This window comes from Piliocolobus tephrosceles, chromosome 3 (assembly GCF_002776525.5).
Source record: "Piliocolobus tephrosceles isolate RC106 chromosome 3, ASM277652v3, whole genome shotgun sequence".
In the NCBI taxonomy this organism is placed as follows: Eukaryota; Metazoa; Chordata; class Mammalia; order Primates; family Cercopithecidae; genus Piliocolobus; species Piliocolobus tephrosceles.
The window spans coordinates 102369612-102391793 of NC_045436.1; the positions used below are offsets into that span (position 1 = coordinate 102369612).

At 36.1% G+C, this 22182-nt stretch overlaps 1 protein-coding gene across 4 annotated transcripts in view; it reads right to left on the bottom strand.

Annotated features, from left to right (window-relative positions):
* PTPN13 (protein tyrosine phosphatase non-receptor type 13) overlaps window positions 1–22182 on the bottom strand; it is a 222244-nt gene that overhangs the window by 25219 nt on the left and 174843 nt on the right. For all 4 annotated transcript variants that reach the window (XM_023198105.2, XM_023198108.3, XM_023198107.3 and 1 more), the window contains 8 exons: window positions 20777–20935; window positions 20093–20264; window positions 19783–19993; window positions 15969–16039; window positions 14184–14245; window positions 11417–11510; window positions 10608–10745; window positions 10053–10141 (listed from right to left, as the gene is read on the bottom strand). In XM_023198105.2, coding sequence (XP_023053873.2) covers window positions 10053–10141; window positions 10608–10745; window positions 11417–11510; window positions 14184–14245; window positions 15969–16039; window positions 19783–19993; window positions 20093–20264; window positions 20777–20935 — 996 coding nt within the window. The remainder of the gene's footprint in view (window positions 1–10052; window positions 10142–10607; window positions 10746–11416; window positions 11511–14183; window positions 14246–15968; window positions 16040–19782; window positions 19994–20092; window positions 20265–20776; window positions 20936–22182) is intronic.

The following is a 22182-nucleotide window of genomic DNA, read 5'->3' on the forward strand; positions in this document are numbered from 1 at the left end:
CTAGTCCTTTGTCAGATGGGTAGATTGCAAAACCTGTTCACTCTAATGATAGTTTCTTTCGCTGTGCAGAAGCTCTTTAGTTTAATTAGATCCCATTTGTCTTGGCTTTTGTTGCCATGGCTTTTGTTGTTTTAGTCACGAAGTCTTTGCCCATGGCTATGTCCTGAATGGTATTGCCTAGGTTTTCTTCTAGGGTTTTTATGGTGTTAGGTCTTACATTTAAGTCTGTAATCCATCTTGAGTTAATTTTTGTATATGGTGTAAGGAAGGAATCCAGTTTCAGCTTTCTACATATGGCTATCCAGTTTTCCCAGCTCCATTTATTAAATAGGGAATCCTTTCCCCATTGATTGTTTTTGTCAGGTTTGTCAAAGATCAGATGGTTGCAGATGTGTGGTATTATTTCTAAGGCCTCAGTTCTGTTCCATTGGTCTATATATCTGTTTTGGTACCAGTACCATGCTGTTTTGGTTACTGTAGCCTTGTAGTATAGTTTGAAGTCAGGTAGTGTGATGCCTCCTGTTTTGTTCTTTTTGCTTAGGATTGTCTTTGCTATGTGGGCTCTTTTTGGGTTTCATATGAACTTTAGTTTTTTCCAATTCTGTGAAGAAAGTCAGTGGTAGCTTGATGGAGATAGCATTGAATCAATATATTACCTTGGGCAGTATAGCCATTTTCACGATATTGATTCTTCCTATCCATGAGCATGGAATGTTCTTCCATTTGTTTGTGTCCTCTTTTATTTCGTTGAGCAGTGGTTTGTAGTTTGGCTTGAAGAGTTCCTTCAATCCGTTGTAAGTTGGATTCCTAGGTATTTTATTCTCTTTGTAGTAATTGTGAATGGGAGTTCATGCATGATTTGGCTCTCTGTCTACTATTGGTGTACAGGAATGCTAGTGATTTTTGCACATTGATTTTGTATCCTGAGAGTTTGCTGAAGTTGCTTATCAGTTTAAGGAGATTTTGGGCTGAGACAATGGGGTTTTCTAAATATACAATCATGTCATCTGCAAACAGAGGCATTTTGACTTCCTCTTTTCGTAACTGAACACCCTTTATTTCTTTCTCTCACCTGATTTCCCTTGCCAGAACTTCCAATACTGTATTGAATAGGAGTGGTGAGAGAGGGCATCCTTGTCTTGTGCCGGTTTTCAAAGGGAATGCTTCCAGTTTTTGCCCATTCAGTATGATATTGGCTGTGAATCTGTCATAAATAGCTGTTATTATTTTGAGATATTCCATCAATACCTAGTTTATTGAGAGTTTTTAGTATGAAGGGCTGTTGAATTTTGTCAAAGGCCTTTTCTGCATCTATTGAGATAATCGTGTGGTTTTTGTCAATGGTTCTGTTTATGCGATAGATTATGTTTACTGATTTGTATATGATGAACCAGCCTTACATCCTAGGGATGAAGCTGAGTTGATTGGGATGGATAAGCTTTTTGATGTGCTGCTGGATTCGGTTTGCCAGTATTTTATTGAGGATTTTTGCATCAATGTTCACCAGGGATACTGGCCTAAAATTCTCTTTGCTATGTCTCTGCCAGGCTTTGGCATCAGGATGATGCTAGCCTCATAAAATGAGTTAGAGAGGATTCCCTCTTTTTCTATTGATTGGATTAGTTTCAGAAGGAATGGTACCAGCTCCCTTTTGTACCTCTGGTAGAATTTGACTATGAATCTATCTGGTCCTGGACTCTTTTTGGTTGGTAGGCAAATTTTTGCCTCAATTTCAGAGCCTGTTATTGATCTATTCAGAGATTCAATTTCTTCTTGGTTTAGTCTTGGGGGGGTGTATGTGTCCAGAATTTATCCATTTCTTTTAGATTTTGTAGTTTATTTGCATAGAGGTGTTTATGGCATTCTCTGATGGCAGTCTGTATTTCTGTGGGATCGGTGGTGATATCCCCTTTATCATTTTTTATTGCATCTATTTGATTCTTCTCTCTTTTCTCTTTATTAGTCTTGCTAGTGGTGTATTTTGTTGATCTTTTCAAAAAAGTAGCTCCTGGATTCACTGATTTTTTGAAGGGTTTTTTGTGTCTCTGTCTCCTTTAGTTCTGCTCTGATCTTAGTTATTTCTTGCCTTCTGCTAGCTTTTGAATGTGTTTCCTCTTGCTTCTCTAGTTCTTTTAATTGTGATGTTAGGGTGTCGATTTTAGATCTTTTCTGCTTTCTCTTGTGGGCATTTAGTGCTATAAATTTCCCTCTACACATTGCTTCATATGTGCCCCAGAGATTCAGGTACATTGTGTCTTTGTTCTTATTGGTTTCAAAGAACATCTTTATTTCTGCCTTCATTTCGTTATGTACCCAGTAGTCATTCAGGAGCAGGTTGTTCAGTTTCCATGTAGTTGTTTGGCTTTGAGTGAGTTTATTAATCCTAAGTTCTAATATGATTGCACTGTGGTCTGAGAGACAGTTTGTTATAATTTCTGTTCTTTTACATTTGCTGAGTAGTGTTTTTCTTCCAATTATGTGGTCAATTTTAGAATAAGTGTGATGTGGTACTGAGAAGAATGTATATTCTGTTGATTTGGAGTAGACAGTTCTGTAAATATCTATTAGGTCCACTTGGTACAGAGCTGAGTTCAATTCCTGGATATCCTTGTTAACCTTCTGTCTCGTTGATCTGTCTAATATTGACAGTGGGGTGTTAAAGTCTCCCATTATTATTGTATAGGAGTATAAGTTTCTTTGTAGGTCTCTAAAGACTTGCTTTATGAATCTGGGTGCTCCTGTATTGGGTGTATATATATTTAGGATATTTAGCTCTTCTTGTTGAATTGATCCCTTTACCATTATGTAATGGATTTCTTTGTCTTTTTTGATCTTTGTTGGTTTAAAGTCTGTTTTATCAGAGACTAGGACTGCAACCCCTGCTTTTTTTTTTGGTTTCCATTTGCTTGGTAGATCTTCCTCCATCCCTTTATTTTGAGGTTATGCACATCACTGCATGTGTGATGGGTCTCCTGAATACAGCACACCGATGGGTCTTGACTCTTTATCCTATTTGCCAATCTGTGTCTTTAATTGGGGCATTTAGTCCATTTACATTTAAGGTTAATATTGTTATGTGTGAATATGATCCTGTTATTATGATGTTATCTGGTTATTTTGCCTGTTAATTGATGCAGTTTCTTCATAGCGTTGATAGTCTTTACCATTTGGGGTGTTTTTGCAGTGGCTAGTACTAGTTATTCCTTTCCATGTTTAGTGCTTCCTTTAGGAGCTCTTGTAAGGCAGGCCTGGTGGTGACAAAATCTCTCAGCATTTGCTTGTCTGTAAAGGATTTTATTTCTCCTTCACTTATGAAGCGTAGTTTGGCTGGATATGAGATTCTGAGTTGAAAATTCTTTTCTTTAAGAATGTTGAATATTGGCCCCCACTCTCTTCTGGCTTGTAGGCTTTCTGCTGAGACATCCATTGTTATTCTGATGGGCTTCCCTTTGTGGGTAACCTGACCTTTCTCTCTGGCTGCTTTAACATTTTTTCCTTCATTTCAACCTTGGTGAATCTGACAATTACGTGTCTTGGGGTTGCTCTTCTCTAGGAGTATCTTTGTGGTGTTCTCTGTATTTCCTGAATTTGAATGTTGGCCTGCCTTGCTAGGTTGGGGAAGTTCTCCTGAGTAATATCCTGCAGAGTGTTTTCCAACTTGGTTCCATTCTCCCCGTCCTTTCCAGTACACCAATCAAATATAGATTTGGTCTTTTCACATAGTCTCATATTTCTATGACTGTTTTTTTGTTTCTTTTCACTCTTTTTTCTCTAATCTTCTTGCTTTATTTCATTAATTTGATCTTCAATCACTGATATCCTTTCTTTTACTTGACTGAATTGGCTACTGAAGCTCATGCATGCATCATGAAGTTCTCGTGCCATGGTTTTCAGCTCCATCAGGTCATTTAAGGTCTTATCTACACAGTTTATTCTAGTCAGCCGTCTGTCTAACCTTTTTTCAAAGTTTTTAGCTTTCTTGTGATGGGTTAGAACATGCTCCTTTAGTTTGGAGTAGTTTGTTATTACCGACCTTCTGAAGCCTGTTTCTGTCAACTCGTCAAACTCATTCTCTGTTGAGTTTTGTTCCCTTGCTGGCGAGGGGCTGCGATCCTTTGAAGGAGAAGAGGTGCTCTGGTTTTTGGAATTTTCCGCTCTTCTGCTCTGGTTTCTCCCCATCTTTGTGGTTTTCTTTACCTTTGGTCTTAGATGTTGGTGACCTACAGATAGGGTTTTGGAGTGGATGACCTTTTTGTTGATGTTGATGCTATTCCTTTCTGTTTGCTAGTTTTCCTTCAGTCAGGTCCCTCAGCTGCAGGTCTGTTGGAGTTTGCTGGAGGTCCACTCCAGACCCTGTTTGCCTGAGTATCACCAGCAGAGGCTGCAGAACAGCAAATATTGCTGCCTGATCCTTCCTCTGGAAGCTTTGTCCCAGAGGGACACTTGCTTGTTTGAGGTGTCTGTCGACCCCTACTGGGAGGTGTCTCACAGTCAGGCTACATGGGGATTAGGGACCTGCTTGGGGAGGCAGTCTGTCTGTTCTCAGAGTTCGAATAGCATCCTGAGAGAACCACTGCTCTCTTCAGAGCTGTCAGACAGGGACATTTAAGTCTGGAGAAGCTGTCTGCTGCCTTTTGTTCTGCTCTGCCCTGCCCCCAGAGGTGGAATCTGAAGAGGCAGTAGGCCTTGCTGAGCTGCAGTGGGCTCCGTCCCATTTGAACTTCCCAGCAGCTTTGTTTACACTGTGAGCTACTCAAGCCTCAGCAATGGTGGATGCCTCCCACTGGTCAAGCTGTAGTGTTGCAGGTTGATCTCAGACGGCTGTGCTAGCAGTGAGCAAGGCTCCGTGGGCATGGGACCCGCTGAGCCAGACATCGGAGGGTATCTTCTGGTCTGCTGGTTGCTGGGTCTGTGGCAAACGTGCAGTATTTGGTTAGGGGTGTACCGTTTCTCCAGGTACAGTCTGTCACAGCTTTCCTTGGCTAGGAAAGGGAAATCCCCTGACCCCCTGTGCTTCCTGGGTGAGGTGATGCCCCACCCTGATTCAGCTCACCCTCCATAGGCTGCACCCACTGTCCATTGAGTCCCACTGAGATGAACCAGATACCTCCGTTGGAAATGCAGAAATCACCCATCTTCTGCATTGATCTTGCTAGGAGGTGCAGACCACAGCTGTTCCTATTCAGCCATTTTGGAAGCGACCACCCCCAAATTGTATTCTTAAATGGTTAGTAAATTATACGATTGAACCTTTATGAGGACAAATTTTCTTAACAAATAGGAAATTCCCATGAAGACCCTGAATTATCTGGCCCCTGTCTACTTTTAGAATCTCCCCTTTACCCACTAGGCTTCAAATTCATGGGTCTTTTAGTTCTTCAAAATCACTCATCCCTTCTTACCACAAAGCCCTTCTGATGGTGTCTTCTCCTCCTGAAGATGTTTTCTATCCACCCAATCTAAAGCAGGTTTCCTTGGTTATTCTTTTTTTTTTGTGTGTGTGGCACTTAAAAACAACAAACAAACTTCACAGACCTTAATGCAACTTGTAATTACATATTTATTTGTGTGTTTGATTTTTTCCTCCTTTCCTCTCCATTAAGTAAGCTCTACCAAGGCAGGAATCAGGTCGGTCTGTTCACCACTGTGTGCCCACACATGCTTATGTCTGAGACCTAGTTTATTACACCCATTTAATAAAAATGACACCTGTAATATGACCTTTCAGTTACAGACTTTGTAGAGTTAAAAAGTACCATAATTAAATTACCCTGATAACAATTTCAATTTAGTTGATATAAATGTAGAACTTCTACAGTAGAAGGAAAAAGGTTTTAATCCACTGTCAACTAAAAGGAAACTTCCTAGACCTCATCCGTTTTGAGAAGCTGCTCATTTTAGTCTGGATTAAATTTTTTTTCCAACTAAAGTCATTTGCATTTCTTATTTCCCATTACAATCCTGGTCTAAGAATATAGCATGTGTATAATGATTTTAGAAAGTACAAAGCCTTTTATAAGAGTCAAATGCTGTTATAAATATGAAAATTTTAATAATACTATTATTAAATGAAAATGGTGAGGTAAAACTCAATTAGAAATAAGCTACAGTGATACCTGTATTAATCAATTACTACTATTTTTGTAAAGTTCACTTGTGTATGGGGGAGGGTTGGTTAAGAAGATTGGCCTTCAGTTTCTTGTCAGTATGGACTGAAGGACCTTTGGAAGAGGAGGCAGCTGTGGTACTGCCTCACTGAATATATTTAAGATTTTTTAAAAGAGTGGTCAGCCCATTTGAAGGTTATTTTACAATCCTAGTGCTCAAGGAATCCAGATCCAGTAACTTGAGAGTAGAGGAGATATCTCCTGGATCTAGGATGAACTACATAATTTGCAGTGCCAGGAGCCACATGCAAGTGAGAGATCTCTTGTCAAAAACTTATTAAGAACTTCAAGTTGGGATGGTACAGCACTATAGCATATTCGAAGTAGGAGGCTCGTATAAGCACAGGGTTCTGTGTGATTGCACTGGCTGAATGCCCATAAAGCCAGTCCTTCTGAGATCCAACAGTCAAGCAGGATTATTCTCAGGTGCCGGAGAGTCACTGAAAGTTTTTGCCTTGTTTTTGCTTAAGAAATTAAAAACACTACCTAAGAAGAATATGTTTGAAGAAATTAAAACCATTAAAAAATAACCAGAATTAGAAAGCATATTGATTCATTTCAGTGACAAGAGATGTGGAAAGATCAAATTCCTTGGCATGGCATGTAAGTCACTTCATGAACTAACACCTTGCCTATCTTTTTAGGCTTAGCTTTCAAGACACCCTGTGATACCCTACTTGCGATGACTTAGTGTCCTGAATGTTCCAGGCTCATCTATACCTTCATTCCTCTGCTAAGCAGCTCCACAGTATGTATGGAATGCTTTTTCCTAGCTTATCTTAACTATCAAACACCTTTAAGATGCTAATTCTTTAGAAAGCTTTAATAACTTTATCTACCTACTCCTGTGTAGCCCCGACCATTTTCCCCCTTCTTTGTAGCTCCCACTGAACTCCATATAAACATTTAATAGAATATGTTTCTGCAGCTTTTTAAAAATTACATTTACTTATTTACATGTGTACTTCTCTCAAGTTGACTACCAGAGTGGACAAGCAAATATAGGACAGAAATGCTAACACCTCTTCTTACCCCATCATCTCCAGCAAAATTAGTCAAATGAGTTCAATAGCTAAATGGTTTTGAAACTGTAGACAATAATTTATAGTAATGTATATGATTAGCATTCATTCTTTCATTCTTAAATAAGACATAGGCATTGACCTAAAGTACTTCACTAAGAGGTACTAAAGAGTACAGACAATTACAATACTGAATGAGAAACACAATGAATGTATAAATAGCTATCATGTATAATCTTTCTTCTATAAGAAGATATTCCTATATTCCTATACTTTTTAATACCAATGGTTAGCATCTTAACTTTTGGTACATGATAAAACTTTCAAAGTTACAGAATATACTGTTAGAACCAATTCAGTAAATAATACACAATTTGTTTAGGGTGATTTCAAGCACTTATAAAAGACTATTATCAGAGGTTCTAAATAATTCTTAAAACTAGCCAGTTCTAAAATATAGGTAATATTCTAGAAATATAAGATGAAACAGAAAACTTTTCCAGAATGCTAGTCGGTCTTCTTTCAGCTAGGGGAGATTAGTCATATTTGCAAATTTTAAATTTGTCTGCTTATGAATATAATTGTCATAGTGATTTAAACATGTTCCTAGAATTAGATACAAATAAAAATTTTAAATGTTTTAATCTAAGATCCCTGTTACTCCTTTCCTAAATTTGTTCCCTCACTTTCTTTGCTTTGTTTACCATTATTTAAAACAGATTCTAAAGCAGAAGTCCCATATATTCAGGAAGTACTAATTTAATATATCTAGCCCAAAATGTATTCTCAATGCATGTATTTGCAGGATCTATCTGTACTTCAGTGGCAAGACAATTATATAGTTCCTAATAATTTGTGTTCTCTTACTGACAAAAAGGAAATCTAAAATTCATCAACAGATGGCCAATTTAATAAATTATGGTATAACCTTACAATAAAATAATAGGAAGTCATTAAAAAGCATGAGGCAAATTTATACATCTCACATGGAAAGAGGGTAATGATCAATTCTTAAGTGAAAACCAAATTCAGAACCATGTGATAAAATGTATATTAAAAAATTATATATGTATACAAATATTTATGTTTTGATATACATAGTAGAAAGGTAGAAATCAAAATTTTTAACAATAGCTACCTCAGATGAATAAGATAAATATGTTTTTAAAAAGGGACCTGCTTTTTTTTTTTTTTTTGAGACAAGAGTCTCACTCTTGTTGCCCAGGCTGGAGTGCAGTGGCGTGATTTTGGCTCACTGCAACCTCCGCCTCCCAGGTTCAAGCGATTCTCCTGCCTCAGCCTCCCAAGTAGCTGGGATTACAGGCATGCACCACCTTGCCCAGCTAATTTTGTATTTTTAGTAGAGACGGGGTTTCTCCATGTTGGTCAGGCTGGTCTTGAACTCCCAACCTCAGGTGATCAGCCCACCTCGGCCTCCCAGAGTGTTGAGGTTACAGGCACGAGTCACCATACCTGGCTGGGACTTACAGTTTTGAAGATTCTGTTGGAAACTTTTTTACAATAAGGATGTAATATATTTTCATAATGAAAATAATAAAAAAAGATAACTTGAAAGAAGTTTTCTGCCATAAAACAGTCATAGCTCAGTATAAATGAGAATCTATATTATGTTAACAAGCTTTCCTTACTCTTTAAAAGAAAAAGCATGTGACATGATTTTTTTTTTTTTGTTTTTTTTGGGGGACTGAGTCTTGATCTATTGCACAGGCTGAAGTGCAGTGGCATGATCTCTGCTCACTGCAACCTCTGCTTCCTGGGTTCAAGTGGTTCTCCTGCCTCAGACTCCTGAGGGGCTGGGATTACAGGCGTGCACCACCACATCTGGCTAATTTTTTATATTTTTGGCAAAGACAGGGTTTCACCATGTTGGCCAGGCTGGTCTTGAACTCCTGACCTCAAGTGATCTGCCCTCCTCGGCCTTTCAAAAGTGCTGGGATTACTGCCATGAGCCAATGCGCTCAGCCTACATCACATTTCTGAAATGGCAATTAAAGATTTTTACTTTCTTAGTTAAGACATTACAACATACATTTTAAGGGGCATTTTAATGTTACTATTAAATATTAATAAAAATGTGATAAAGTCATGACTTAAAATGTTCAGAAAACCTTTTCTAAAGAGCCTATTTTTACTATAATTATTAATATTCTGATTATATGAAAGTGCATCTTAAGAAAAACCACTAGCGAATGTCACATTTTGAGATATCTAATATTTGTATGATTATTTTTGTAGCTTGAGAAATACATACTTATCAGTCATAAGCTTCCGTGTATATATATACACTATTTGTAAATATTTAATGAACAGTTATGTATGTATGAGATTGTGTGTAAGTACAACCATGCATGATAACTAGTGTAAGAACATTCAAACCAGCACAGTTTTGATAATTTTGAAGATATGAAGTAGGAAGATTAAGAAGGATAATGAGAAGAACTATCCCAGAATATTAAGCAAGGTCAGATTTGTATACATAGGGTGATGCTGAGTTTGAAGAACCTTAAATATAATTTATCCACTATTTCATGCTTTTCCTTAGTCTAATGTCCTAGAAGATCCTAAGTTTTAAGGTTTTAAAGAATAATTTAGAAAGTTTAGCATTACATTTTTGAAAACCAATTTTTTTCTATTTTTTTTAACTTGAGAAAATTTGTGTAATGATTCTTTCACTAGGATAGGATGAGACTTTAATGTGACACATGAAATTAATCTCTGTTTTCCTCCTAAATTTAATCTTTGAGTAAAACAGGAAATAATCTCTGATTATTTCACCTTCTGGGTTAAAACCCATAATTCTAACAAGTTGACATATCCTAGGTTGTTTAGGTATTACTGCTACCTCAGTAAGATACTCAGGTAAAGGTGAACCATCGCAGTCTGTATCTTCTGTTCTCTCTGCTGATAACTTCCCATTCATCTTTAATGTACCTGAGAGAGGAATATATAGGCCAAGATGAATTAATAAAACTATTGAGGAGGTAGAAAAGTTTTCATTTGCCTGCAAAAGAAGGCAGTGTACAAACCAATATCCATAAATAGTTTCAATGTTTTAACTAGAAAAGTTAGGAAGAAATGATCAAGTATATATCAGTATAAAAGATTTCCTGTTACAATTATCTACTAAAATTAAAATGAGAATGGCTGGGAGAAAATGTTTGGACTAACACTTCTAGAAGTAAAATTCATGCTATATTGGAGATCTCACTAATAAGGTAACCTACTTACATATATGGAAAATAAAAAAAAAGGAGATAAATTCTATTTTGTTTCTGAAATATACACACTAATGAGGAATAGAGGAAGAACTAATGCATTACATATTTACTCAGAAAATGCTCCCTAGAGATGTTCTTGTACTCCATAGTATACCTATTTATTCATCTGGTTCATGTACCTGGAACACAGGAGTTTCCTGCTGCATTATTTTGGTTTAAAAGATTCTGGGCTTCCTCATCCACAACATCCAGCAGAGACTGGATAACTTCAGCTTCTTGGGGATCATCATAAATGTCATCTTCTTGTATATAGGATTCTTGAAAAATAATAATTTACATGGGATTTTACTTTAAAAATATTGACACGAGAAAGGGACAAGGCGTTAAATAGAATTTGCTAGGTGCATTCAAATTTTAAGCAACCAATTTTAAAAGTAGCAATGACTGGAAAAGTAGTTTACAGTAATGTGATCCAGTCATTTTTAGTTCTAAAACTACCCTGGCTGCTATGATGAAAGACCACACAAATGCAAATTACAAAGAATAAACCAAAATCAATGTTGGTGATATGGTTTTTCACAAGGCATTAATAATTTAATGTTTATCTTCTTAAATGACTCTCAATGTATTAATTCATGAAACAAACAAAGTTATGTTATAAAGATTAAGGATATAATAGATCAGACAAAACATCCTCAAGACATTTTTTCTAAACTATTAGGTAGCCTGTGAATTGCTACTTCATAAAATATAAGAAACACTGTAGAACACAGCAGCTATCTTTTCAATCACTTAAAAAAAATCAGTCTCAGAGACGAGAATGAATACTGGGACATTTGTATATTGTTCTTTTGTTTATTTGAGCAATAATCTTTCCCTTTAAAGCTACAGTAATACATAAAGCAAAGAAAAGAGGATACCTATTTTTTTTAATTACCTGAGTTATTAGGGCATTTAGAGTAATTAGATGACTGATTTGGAAAACTACCTTTGGACAGAGCCAAGTTTGGTGATCCCTTTATCTGATAAGTAGAACATTTTCCTTTGGGGTACGAGATTTCATTTATTTCTTCCCCATCAACCTAAAGCATAAAACCAAAGCAAATCATCAGATAGTATTTTACTAACTTCCAGGATCGGGGGAACTGCACATTGTCTCTCTCCGCTTCTTTCTTAGTACAAGATCCATTTTATGTCTCTCCACCTTAGATCACTGTTTGAAGGAAATATCAGCGCAATGCAATGTGCATAGGGCATGGGGCTTCCCATCATTAAATATATCTGGAAACACTAGGTGAAACAACATTAACTCAAAATTTTTATTCCAGGAATTTTCACAGTCCTTGCTAATATAAACTTTGAGTTGCTAAAAGAGAACTCTATTATGTAGTACTTCTTAAAATATCCGACTGAAGACATCTCTTTTTTGAAGCAATTTTGTAAGACTTGTTTTTCATACAATTTAAAAAAAGTTTAATAGGACTATTAAAACTTAGAAGTTGAGGGAAAGAGAAAATACCAACTTTTCAAGTACTTCTGAGTCTATTACATGGATATAGTCTCCAATTTAGTGACCTGATAATCTATTAGGTATAAAGATTTTCAAATCTAGTCTATGTCTCATATAAATTTAAGAAAAACAATGAATTCATAACAATAGAATAATTATTGAATAGAATGTAAATTTTGAACGCCATGTTCAACGGTCTATTACATGGATATAGTCTCTAATTTAGTGACCTGATAATCTATTAGGTATAAAGACTTTCAAATCTAGTCTAAGTCTCATATAAATTTAAGACAATGAATTCGTAACAGTAGAATAATTATTGAATAGAATGTAAATTTTGAATGCAATGTTCAACTGTGAAGCACTTCATGGAGCATACCCTATCAAAAGAAAATGACTTGAAAAAAATGCAAAAATAAATGCTTGGAATAAATTAAAATAATTTTATACAAATAAAAGGTTGTGCTTTATTCTAAAGGTTTCACTCATTCTATTACGATAAAAAGTATACATGGTAGATGCAATAGAATTTTTAAAAATAAATAATGGTAATATAATATCAAAAAGCTTCACTGGATTATGAAACTCCATTCTCAATGAGAAATTAATAGTACAGATATTAGCATTCAACGACAGAGTATTGTCTGGGAGACTTCCTGGAAGATTTTAACAAAAAAATGCTAGCAGCCATGAGCAGCAAAAGTCTTGGTTTCTAGGGTTTTATGTTAATTTAATAAAAACTCTACTCTTCTTTCTTTCAGCAACATGCTGATTATTTAAAAAGAAGAGCACTATACAGAGTGAATACTACTAGAAATACATGAAAATTCAGTTGCTTTGCTATGTGAAATTGAAGACATTCCAAATAATGTCTTCATAGTGAATGAATAGTGAGTGTTGCTGTAGCTCAATTTCAACACATACAAATAACAAAAAATTTTTGTTTTTGTGTCTCAATCATTACTGCCTTAAAATGTTCTGCTGTAATTATCTTTTCATGGCTTGCTAGACCAAGTCACAAGTGTGAGACAACATAATGAAATGAAAGGTGTAGAATTTTGGAATTCTGGTCATGAAATTATTTTTCTCCTTCCACACTAAAGCCAGCTCATGTTTACATAATAAGACTTTCAGATTAATAAAAGAGCAATCCCTCAGTGCTGCATTTTACATGGTAAGCCATTCCATATTGAAGTTCAGAACATATTGTATGGGATGCATGTGGAATAAAACAATTCCATGAAATGAAGATCCAGCTGTGATCATTGCAGAAATGTAATTACATACCAGGAGGAAAATCACTAAAAGGGATGTTAGCCACACAAATGGGCATATAAGTAGACTTAAAGAGAGCATGAATGGAAATTTAACTATGTATTAGTTTTGTTAAGTCAGCCCTAGATTTCTCTGTGCTAATCTTAAATGATTAAAGCTGTCTCATTTAATCATTCGGTAAAGCATTTTCTTTCTTTCTTTTTTTTTTTTGAGACGGAGTCTCACTCTGTCCACCAGGCTGGAGTGCAGTGGCGCGATCTCGGCTCACTGCAAGCTCCGCCTCCTGGGTTCACGCCATTCTCCTGCCTCAGCCTCCCTTGTAGCTGGGACTACAGGCGTCTGCCACTGCGCCCGGCTAATTTTTTGTATTTTTAGTAGAGATGGGGTTTCACCATGGTCTCGATCTCCTGACCTTGTGATCCGCCCGCCTCGGCCTCCCAAAGTGCTGGGATTACAAGCGTGAGCCACCGTGCCTGGCCTGGTAAAGCATTTTCTAAGTCTTTCAAAAGCAAGTAAACCTATTATTTTTTTATTTATTTATTTGCTACTTCTGTTTTTTCCTCACTGGTTGCACAGATTTGAACTTGAAGGTTACTGCTCGCCAAAAATAGCCCAAAGGAACAATTCCACCCTTAATTATATTATTCTTCTCTTCCCATTGTCTAAGAGACAATCAAAAGAATTTTACGTATTAATAAGAAAAATCTCCGCACTAAAGTTATCTATTTAACTGGTTAGTGTATTTAAAAGCTGAGTGTGTGTGAAATGACATACGGTTACCTATGTGAGGCTCTATGTTGTATGATTTACTTAGCAAGGCCTATTAGTTCAGTAAAATATAGCCTTACTATTAATATGAATATCTAAAGAAGACAAATATTTAAATATGAAATCAATTTGGTTCAAAACACAAACATGCTGTTACTTAGATAAGGAGGTATGACATGAAAGAGGGTAGACTTCTTCTTACCGTGGAGAACGAATCATTAGCAGTGAGGGCAGGCTGGCTGCAAGATCCCACACTGTAGGAACCTGAAAGGACAATATAGGAAGTAAGGGGATGAGCCAATCCAAACCACAAGAGGGATATCAAAATAATTAAAGAAAACTCACATTTCTGGGATGTTGTTATTTTTATTAGTATACTAAAATAATTCATATTACAAAATGATTAAAAAACAAATAAATGGAATATTATTTGATTCCAAAGCTTTAATATTTTGGGAGTTTACCCCAAGGTAAAAGCTAATTTCTTTTCTTTTTTTTTTTTTTTTTTTTCAGACAGAGTCATGCTCTCTTGCCAGGCACGATCTCAGCTCACTGCAACCTCCGACTCCCTGGTTCAAGTGATTCTCCTGCCTCAGCCTCCTAAGTATCTGGGATTACAGGCATGTACCACCATGCCCAGCTAATTTTTGTATTTTTAGCAGAGACGGGATTTCACCATGTTGGCCGGGATGGTCTCGATCTCCTGACCTTGTGATCCGCCTGCCTCAGCCTTGCAAAGTGCTGGGATTACAGGCGTGAGGAAAAAGCTAATTTCTTAAAAAAAAAATAGTACACATAAAAGCTAGTTTGGGCTGGATGGTTCATGTGAGACACCGATTATAATTTCTCCCATTGAACGGGTGAGCCATCACAGGTGCTTAACTATGTTCAGTTTACTATTTAAAAGAAGGTAGTACGCTTTTTAAAGTCTGATTTCAAAAAGACTATCAATTCAACACAGGAAAATAAATTATGGATAAAACAGAAAAGAACTTTTAATATATTTTTAAGCCAAATGTTAATTTTAATCCTTAGCTATCATTACAATTCAATATATTAAAAAAGGATATTATGTTTCACTTACAGTTAAAACATCACATATTTAAACATAACTTCATTCATTAAATTATATTTTCAAGAGACTGAGAAAAATATGGTAGAGTTTGGAAAACTTTGTAAGAAAACAAAGAAAGAAACAAATAAAGGTAAGTACATTTAAGAACCTCTATTTGGGGAAGACCCCAAAATAATTCTGCCTAGAAAGATAAAAACTGAGATGGAATTTTTATAGACAAATCTTTAGAATTCTGTGGATGATGTTACAAAGAGTCCAAGAATGGGTTTTAATATTCCTTGCAAGAAAAATATTATTAAACTTCTAAGAAAAATAAAAAATATAGCAATAATACACCACTGGTTCAAAATAATCATATTGGCATAGTATGAAACATAATAGTTTATTATTTGTAATCTCTCTCTTTTGTTCTCCTAAATGCTTCCTTCCCTGTTTGTCCTACATAATCACCGAGCTGCTGTCACCATAATTTGCATTGTCTACAACTCTAATAGAATCATACAGTATGAACTATTTTTTTTGCTATGGCTTATTCAACTCAGAACATTTATTATGAGGTTATTTTAATTACTTTTTTTGCTTGTATCAATAGTTCATTCCTTTTTATTGCTGTGTAGTTTTTCATTGTTTGGATATACTACAATTGGTTTATCAATTCAATAGATTTTGGACATTTGAGTTGTTTCAAATTTTGGCTATTACAAGTAACTTCTAGAAACATTTCTGTCCAATATTTTATGTAGAGTATAGGCTTACTTTCTTCAAGTGAACAGCTGGCAGTGGAAAAGCTGGATTATATTTTAGGTGTAAGTTAAAATTTTTAAGAAATTGTCAAGCTGTTTTCCAAAATGGATGTGCCATTTTACATTCCCATTACCATAGGAGAGTACAGTAAAATGAATATATCCTTACCATTGCCTTTGGTTGGCTTTGGAGCTGAAACAGCAGACCTCTTTGAACTGGGGACCACTGGAAGATCATTTCTGTGTTGCAAAAAAAGACTACTGTAAATTATCTTGGCACATTGTAGCCTTGACCTCCCAGGCCCAAGCAATCCTCCTGGCCTCAAGCAATGCTCCCACCTCAGTCTCCCAAGTAGCTGGGACCACAGGCATGTGCCACCATGCCCAGCTATTTTTTTGTAGTTTTTGTAGAGATGGGGTTTTGTCATGTTGCCCAGGCTGGTCTCGAACTCCTGAGTTCAAGCAATCCACCTGCCTAGGCCTCCCCAGGTGCTGAGATTACAGGTGTGAGCCACGCGCCTGGCCCGGGAGATATTCTTGACCCAAAAAAGGTTAAGAATCAGTTCTTTACGTAGTTCTTCTCTGGGCTTCAGTTTAACATATCACCTTATTTCCCCTTCTATTGAAAACACTGCTAATATTCATTATCTAATAACTCAGTTCACTGTCACTTAGTCAATAGTTCAAAGATAACTTAGAAGTCACAGATCATTAAGTTTTATATATCTAAAGCCCTTGATACGTGTTTTTCTTTTAAATTAAAGTGAAACTCTAGATGAAATATTTCTATTCAAAGGACTATAAGAAGAATGGTACCACCCAAAGTACAAAACAGCCAAAAAGATAGCACCTTAGAAATAAGAAGATTAGTATGCAATCTTATTGTTGCTGATAATTGAGAGAAAAGGGGAGTTGCCTAAGGTGTACAGTATTGGGAGAGGCAATATATTTCAAGTTCTGAGTATCCCTGTATGTTCTTGCTGACTAGCCCCAAAATGCAAGGTCCTGACCTTTTCTTTATCTGGGCCCCTTCTTAAGGTTATATCTGCAGTGAGCAACCATGAAGGATGTGGTAACTTCTCTCCCCCAACAAAAAACAGGCTTTCTTACAGACTGCTATAAAATGGTGGGTTCCCAAGGCTCTTCTTAAAGCATTCTTCTCCCATAATACAACCCATTGCATGTGTACAAATCCACAGGCCCACATATGTCATTTTTGTGGGACCTGGAAGACATGTGGAACTGACATGGATGCCATGCTCACGCTGCTTGCTATGCATTAGTAATAGTCTTTTATCTCTGATTCAGGAGTTCTATGTCTTCTGCCAGCATCCATGTAACAAAGACAGGCTAGCTTATTAGCTTGCAAGTACAGTAAAATTCCAACCCCTTTACAGTTCCCTTTATGGAAGGAGGTCATAAACCAAGGAGTATGAGGAGTCTCTAGAAAGTGGACATACAGATAATTACTACAAGTATACATCCCTCCATTATTGCTACCCTATGGGCTTTAATAAAAGAGGGCAGACACACACAATGAAGAGAGAGCTAGACGAAGAATGAAGGAGAAAGTAATTGTGACTACCATGACTGAATTTTTGGTGACTACAGCTAAGATAAAAGCAGAAAGACAAAAGAAAATTACTTCAAGGCTGGGCTGAAGAGTGCTCTACTAATTTTGAGGCAAAATATTCAGTTGGACTTAAAGTTAGCAAAAATATTAATTTTCACATAAATACTTTCCAGATTGTTTGAAGACTTCCCTCCCTTCCTAATTAACATTCAAGTAGACCTATGAAAACAATTGTATGCCAATCCAATTTTTAGATAATATATGAAGGAATCAAGTCAAAGACTATGTTTAAGGGGAAAAAAAGTACATAATCTAATTTACAGGTTCAGAAGGAATAAATAAGTTTATAATCAATGATTTGATCAACAAGTCCCCATACTTTAAAAGAAATAATTCACAAACAAAAATGAGAATTTCCCTTTATATAACTTAAGTCTGTAATCTAGAAAGCCTGGATTCCTGTAAATTGTGGTAGGCAGAATAATCCCCTTCCAAGATGTTTATGTTCTAATGATTCTGTTCTAATCCTCAGAACCTCTGAAGATATTACTATTTATATGGCAAAAGAAACTGTAGCTATGATTAGGTTCAGATTTTGATATGGGGAGGTTATTTTGGATTATCTGGGTGGGCCCGTTATAATCACAGGGGTCCTAATAAGTGAAAGAGGGAGGCAGGAAAGTCTGAGTCAGAGAAAGAGATACGGCAGCAGAAGCAGAGGATGCTGCAGTTGTTGGCTTTGAAGATGGAAGTGAGCCATAAACTAAGGTGTATGGGGAGTCTCTAGAGGGTGGAAAACAGATTTTCTCCTGGGACCTACAGAAGGAATGCAGCCCTGCTGACACCTTGATTTTACCATAGGAAGGCCCATTTTGTATTTCAGACCTTCAGAAAGTTAATATAATAAACTCGTGTTATTTTAAGCCACTAAACTTACAGTAATTTTTTACAATAGTAACAGGAAACTAATACATTTTCTCAATCTATTTCCATTATAAGTGAAAGCAAAGTTGCTCTTAGCATTTTTTTATAATGTAAAACTGTATAAGGTTGAGTAGATGTGGTAGTTCTATGCCTCAGGGGTAGCAGGCATGAGGTTCCAGTAGGATTAATCCTATCCCAGCTCTGGGAATGAGCCAGGACTGGCTTAAGCCAATCAATACTGATGGTCCCCAACTTACAATGGTGCAGCTTTATGACACTGTAAAAGTGACACGCATTTGGTAGGAACCATACTTTGAATACCCATACAATCATCCTGTGTTTCACTTTCAGTACAGTAGTCAATAAATTACATGAGATATTCAACATTTTATTATAAAATAAGCTTTGTGTTAGATGATCTTGTCCAACTGTAGGATAATGTAATGTAAGTAACGTAAAACTGTTTACAGTAGTCTAGGCTAGGCTAATAAGCTGTGATGTTTGGTAGGCTGGGTATTTTAAATGCGGTTTTGACTTATGATATTTTCAATTTACCATGGGTTTACTGGGATGTAACCCCACTGTATGAGGAGCACCTGTATATTCTTATCCCTTGCTTCCAACTTAGAGATTGACCTTAATTTAGGCAAAACGCTACTTGCTTGAATAGTAGTGATTGGTGAGATTTCTGTTTGAATACTGCTCTAGGTGATGTGATGTGGTATATAGGTGGGAAGTATGAAAATGATGTAGTCATTTGATTACCATAAAGAAAACTGATACAGGGAGGAGGAAATAACTAAAAGTAGAAAATAAGATAGAGCCCTGATCAGATTTCACCTGATGATCACCTTATCTCTGGAATTTTAAAAGTCCAATATAAACCAATAAATCTGGGGCTGGGCAGGGTGGCTCATGCCTATAATCCCAGGACTTTGGGAGGCCAAGGCGGGGGGATCACCTGAGGTCAGAAGTTCAAGACCAGCCTGGCCAACATGGTGAAACCGTGTCTCTACTAAAAATACAAAAATTAGCCAGGTGTGGTGGTGGGTACCTGTAGTCCCAGCTACTTGGGAGGCTGAGGCAGGAGAACCACTTGAACCTGGGAGGTGGAGGTTGCAGTGAGCCAAGATTGCACCACTGCACTCCAGCCTGGGCAACAAGAGTAAAACTCTTGTCTAAAAAAGAAAAAAAAAAAAAAAAAAATCCCAATAAATTCCCTCTCTTGTTTAAACAAAAGTTGAGTTCTATTTTCTATTACTTGCAAGTGAAAACATCCTAACTGATAAATGTGGTAACCATTCTATTATTCCCTTAGTGTTCTCAAAATCGCCTATGAAGAAGTCTGTTTTAAATTTATTAAGTCCTGCCAATGTAGTCTATGAATTACTAATTCAGTAATATAATTTCGGAGAATGTAAGTATAATCAATGACCTGATATGCACACACATGCACAATCAAAACTCATAAATAATTGCAGAGTACCTTGTTGCTTTCAATACCAATGAAGGAAGTGACATGTCTAATGCTCTGTTAACTTCCTCCAAGGTCATTCCTTGTGTGCTGACTCCATTCACATAATGGATGACATCTAATAGCTGGAGATTACCCTCAGTGGCTGCGATGGACTTTGGATTAATATCACTAATATATACCACTTGATAAAGGCTGTCATGACCTCCAGATAAGGAAAAACCTTGAAAGAATAGAAAATATTTGTTTTCTCAGTCATAAGAGTACTAACTCTTAAGCTAACCAAGAAAATCATATTGTACAAAGTTTGACTTTTCATTACCCAACTCCTCTTTGTTGCATGTTAGTGTTATGTCCGGTAGCAAATGAGGCAACATTGGTATTCTGGGTAATTCCAGAACTCGTCCAATAAGTAATCTGACTGTTTTGGATGCAGCTCGGAGCAGATTAACTGCATCTGTGTGAGTCATATTAGTAACATCCGTATCATTAACCTACAAAACCAAGAAAGGAGCAAGTGAGAATCACAATGTTTAGAAAAGAGAAGCTAAATTGCCAATAAAATATAATAATCTTCCTAATTTATAATATATATTAGCTAGTAAGAGATTCACAACAGTGATCTCTAATTTATTGGTAATCCCTTTTATTACGGAAATCATAGGCACAACGATCAAGCCATTACAATGAAATAATAATGTTAAATCCCTAACAAATGCATCATTATTTTGCAAATCCAGGAAATTCATCCTCTAAGTAATTTAAACTTTCTGTCCCTGAGACCTAAGATAGCTTGTTTTATGCCTTAACTGAGATTAAAAGGACTTTCAAATTAAAAATAATTTCCCAAACTGTTAACGATATAAAGGCCTTTACTTTTAAGTGGTGGAAATAGAAAGCATAAACCGAATAGAGAAATACAGTATTACAATAATTCAACCTTCTTTTTTTGGCTTGCTCTTTGTCTACATTTACACAAATAATCCATTCCTCTTAAATGTCTCACCTTTATGAGCCGGTCCCCAGGTTTTAGCCTTCCATCACTTTTGGCTGGATCTTGTATGACATCATGAACATAACAACCAATTCTCTGATTGCCTTTGGTTACTGTAAAACCCAGGCTTCCTTTTTCTGATTTAATTAAGGTAATGAGGAGTTCTACTTCCTAAGGGAAGAAAACAGTAATACTTTCAGGTTGTCCATTCTGCACTATAGACAAACAGAAAGATGACTGTTATTTCACTTAACAGAGGAGAAAGTCAAACCTTAAAAGGTTACTTAACTTGTCCAAGTGAAGAAGTCAAGTATGTCTGACTCTAGACAGCCTGTCTGATTCTAGACAGACTGTCCCCCGACTGCATCCCACGTAAAAGTTAAGTTTAAGTACAACATTATGTGTTTGTCTAGAGACAGCAGAGACAGAATTTACTCACGCTTCCATTCTTATATTTTTAGGATAAATAAGGACACAATAGTGATTATACTTTGATGATCAAAGAATACTTTTTGGAGGAAAGGTTCAGAAAAAAATTTCATATATTTCTAAACAAATGCAAAGAGCCACATATTTCTAAACAGATGCAAAGAACCACAAAAAGCTCTCTCTCTTTTTTTTTTTTGGTAAAAATATGAAGTCTTTTGGTGATTATCACAATCTTATTAATTTTGTTGTATAAATAAAATATACTTTTAAAAGATTTCAAATGAGACACAGAGGTTGCTTAGAAGGGTGAAAGATTTCTAAGAAAAATTAAAGAGTATTTTTATGCCATTGCTAAGAATGAAACTGAAGATGCAGATGCTGCACACCCCTCATCTCCAATATACACATGCACAATTATAGGCCAAAAAAAAAAAAAAAAAAGGGTACCTGGAAACTTAGTTCCAAAACGTTAACAGTTTTGGGGTAATAAGATTATAGTGGCTTTAATCTTCTTCTCTGTTTAATAATTTTTCTACAATAAACATTTATTACTTGGATAATAAAAGCAGTATTTAAAAAGGCTAACTTTCAATCAATGTAAAGGATATTATACTTGGAAATTTTGTTTCCAGATCTTATTTGTAGGTTTAGAAGTTCTAGGATTATTATTACAATGTAAAGGATGCCATTTGAGCACACAAAAAATGTGTGGAGGAGAAAAAAAATTACATTCAAACTTGGTTAGAAATTAAATAGGTAACTCATCAGAATTTGAGAAGCAGACAAAAATAATATTTACTAAGGGTCTCCTCTGTAGCAGATACTATACCAGGTGCTTTACATATGTTATTTCATTTAATCTTCACCACAGTTCGGTGAGGTTACTTGCTCCATTTTATAGTCAAAGCTACCAAGACTCAGAAGAATTAAGCGATTGGTCCATAGGAGTCTGCCAAATTGTCGCAAATCAGTGGTAGAATCAGGATGTA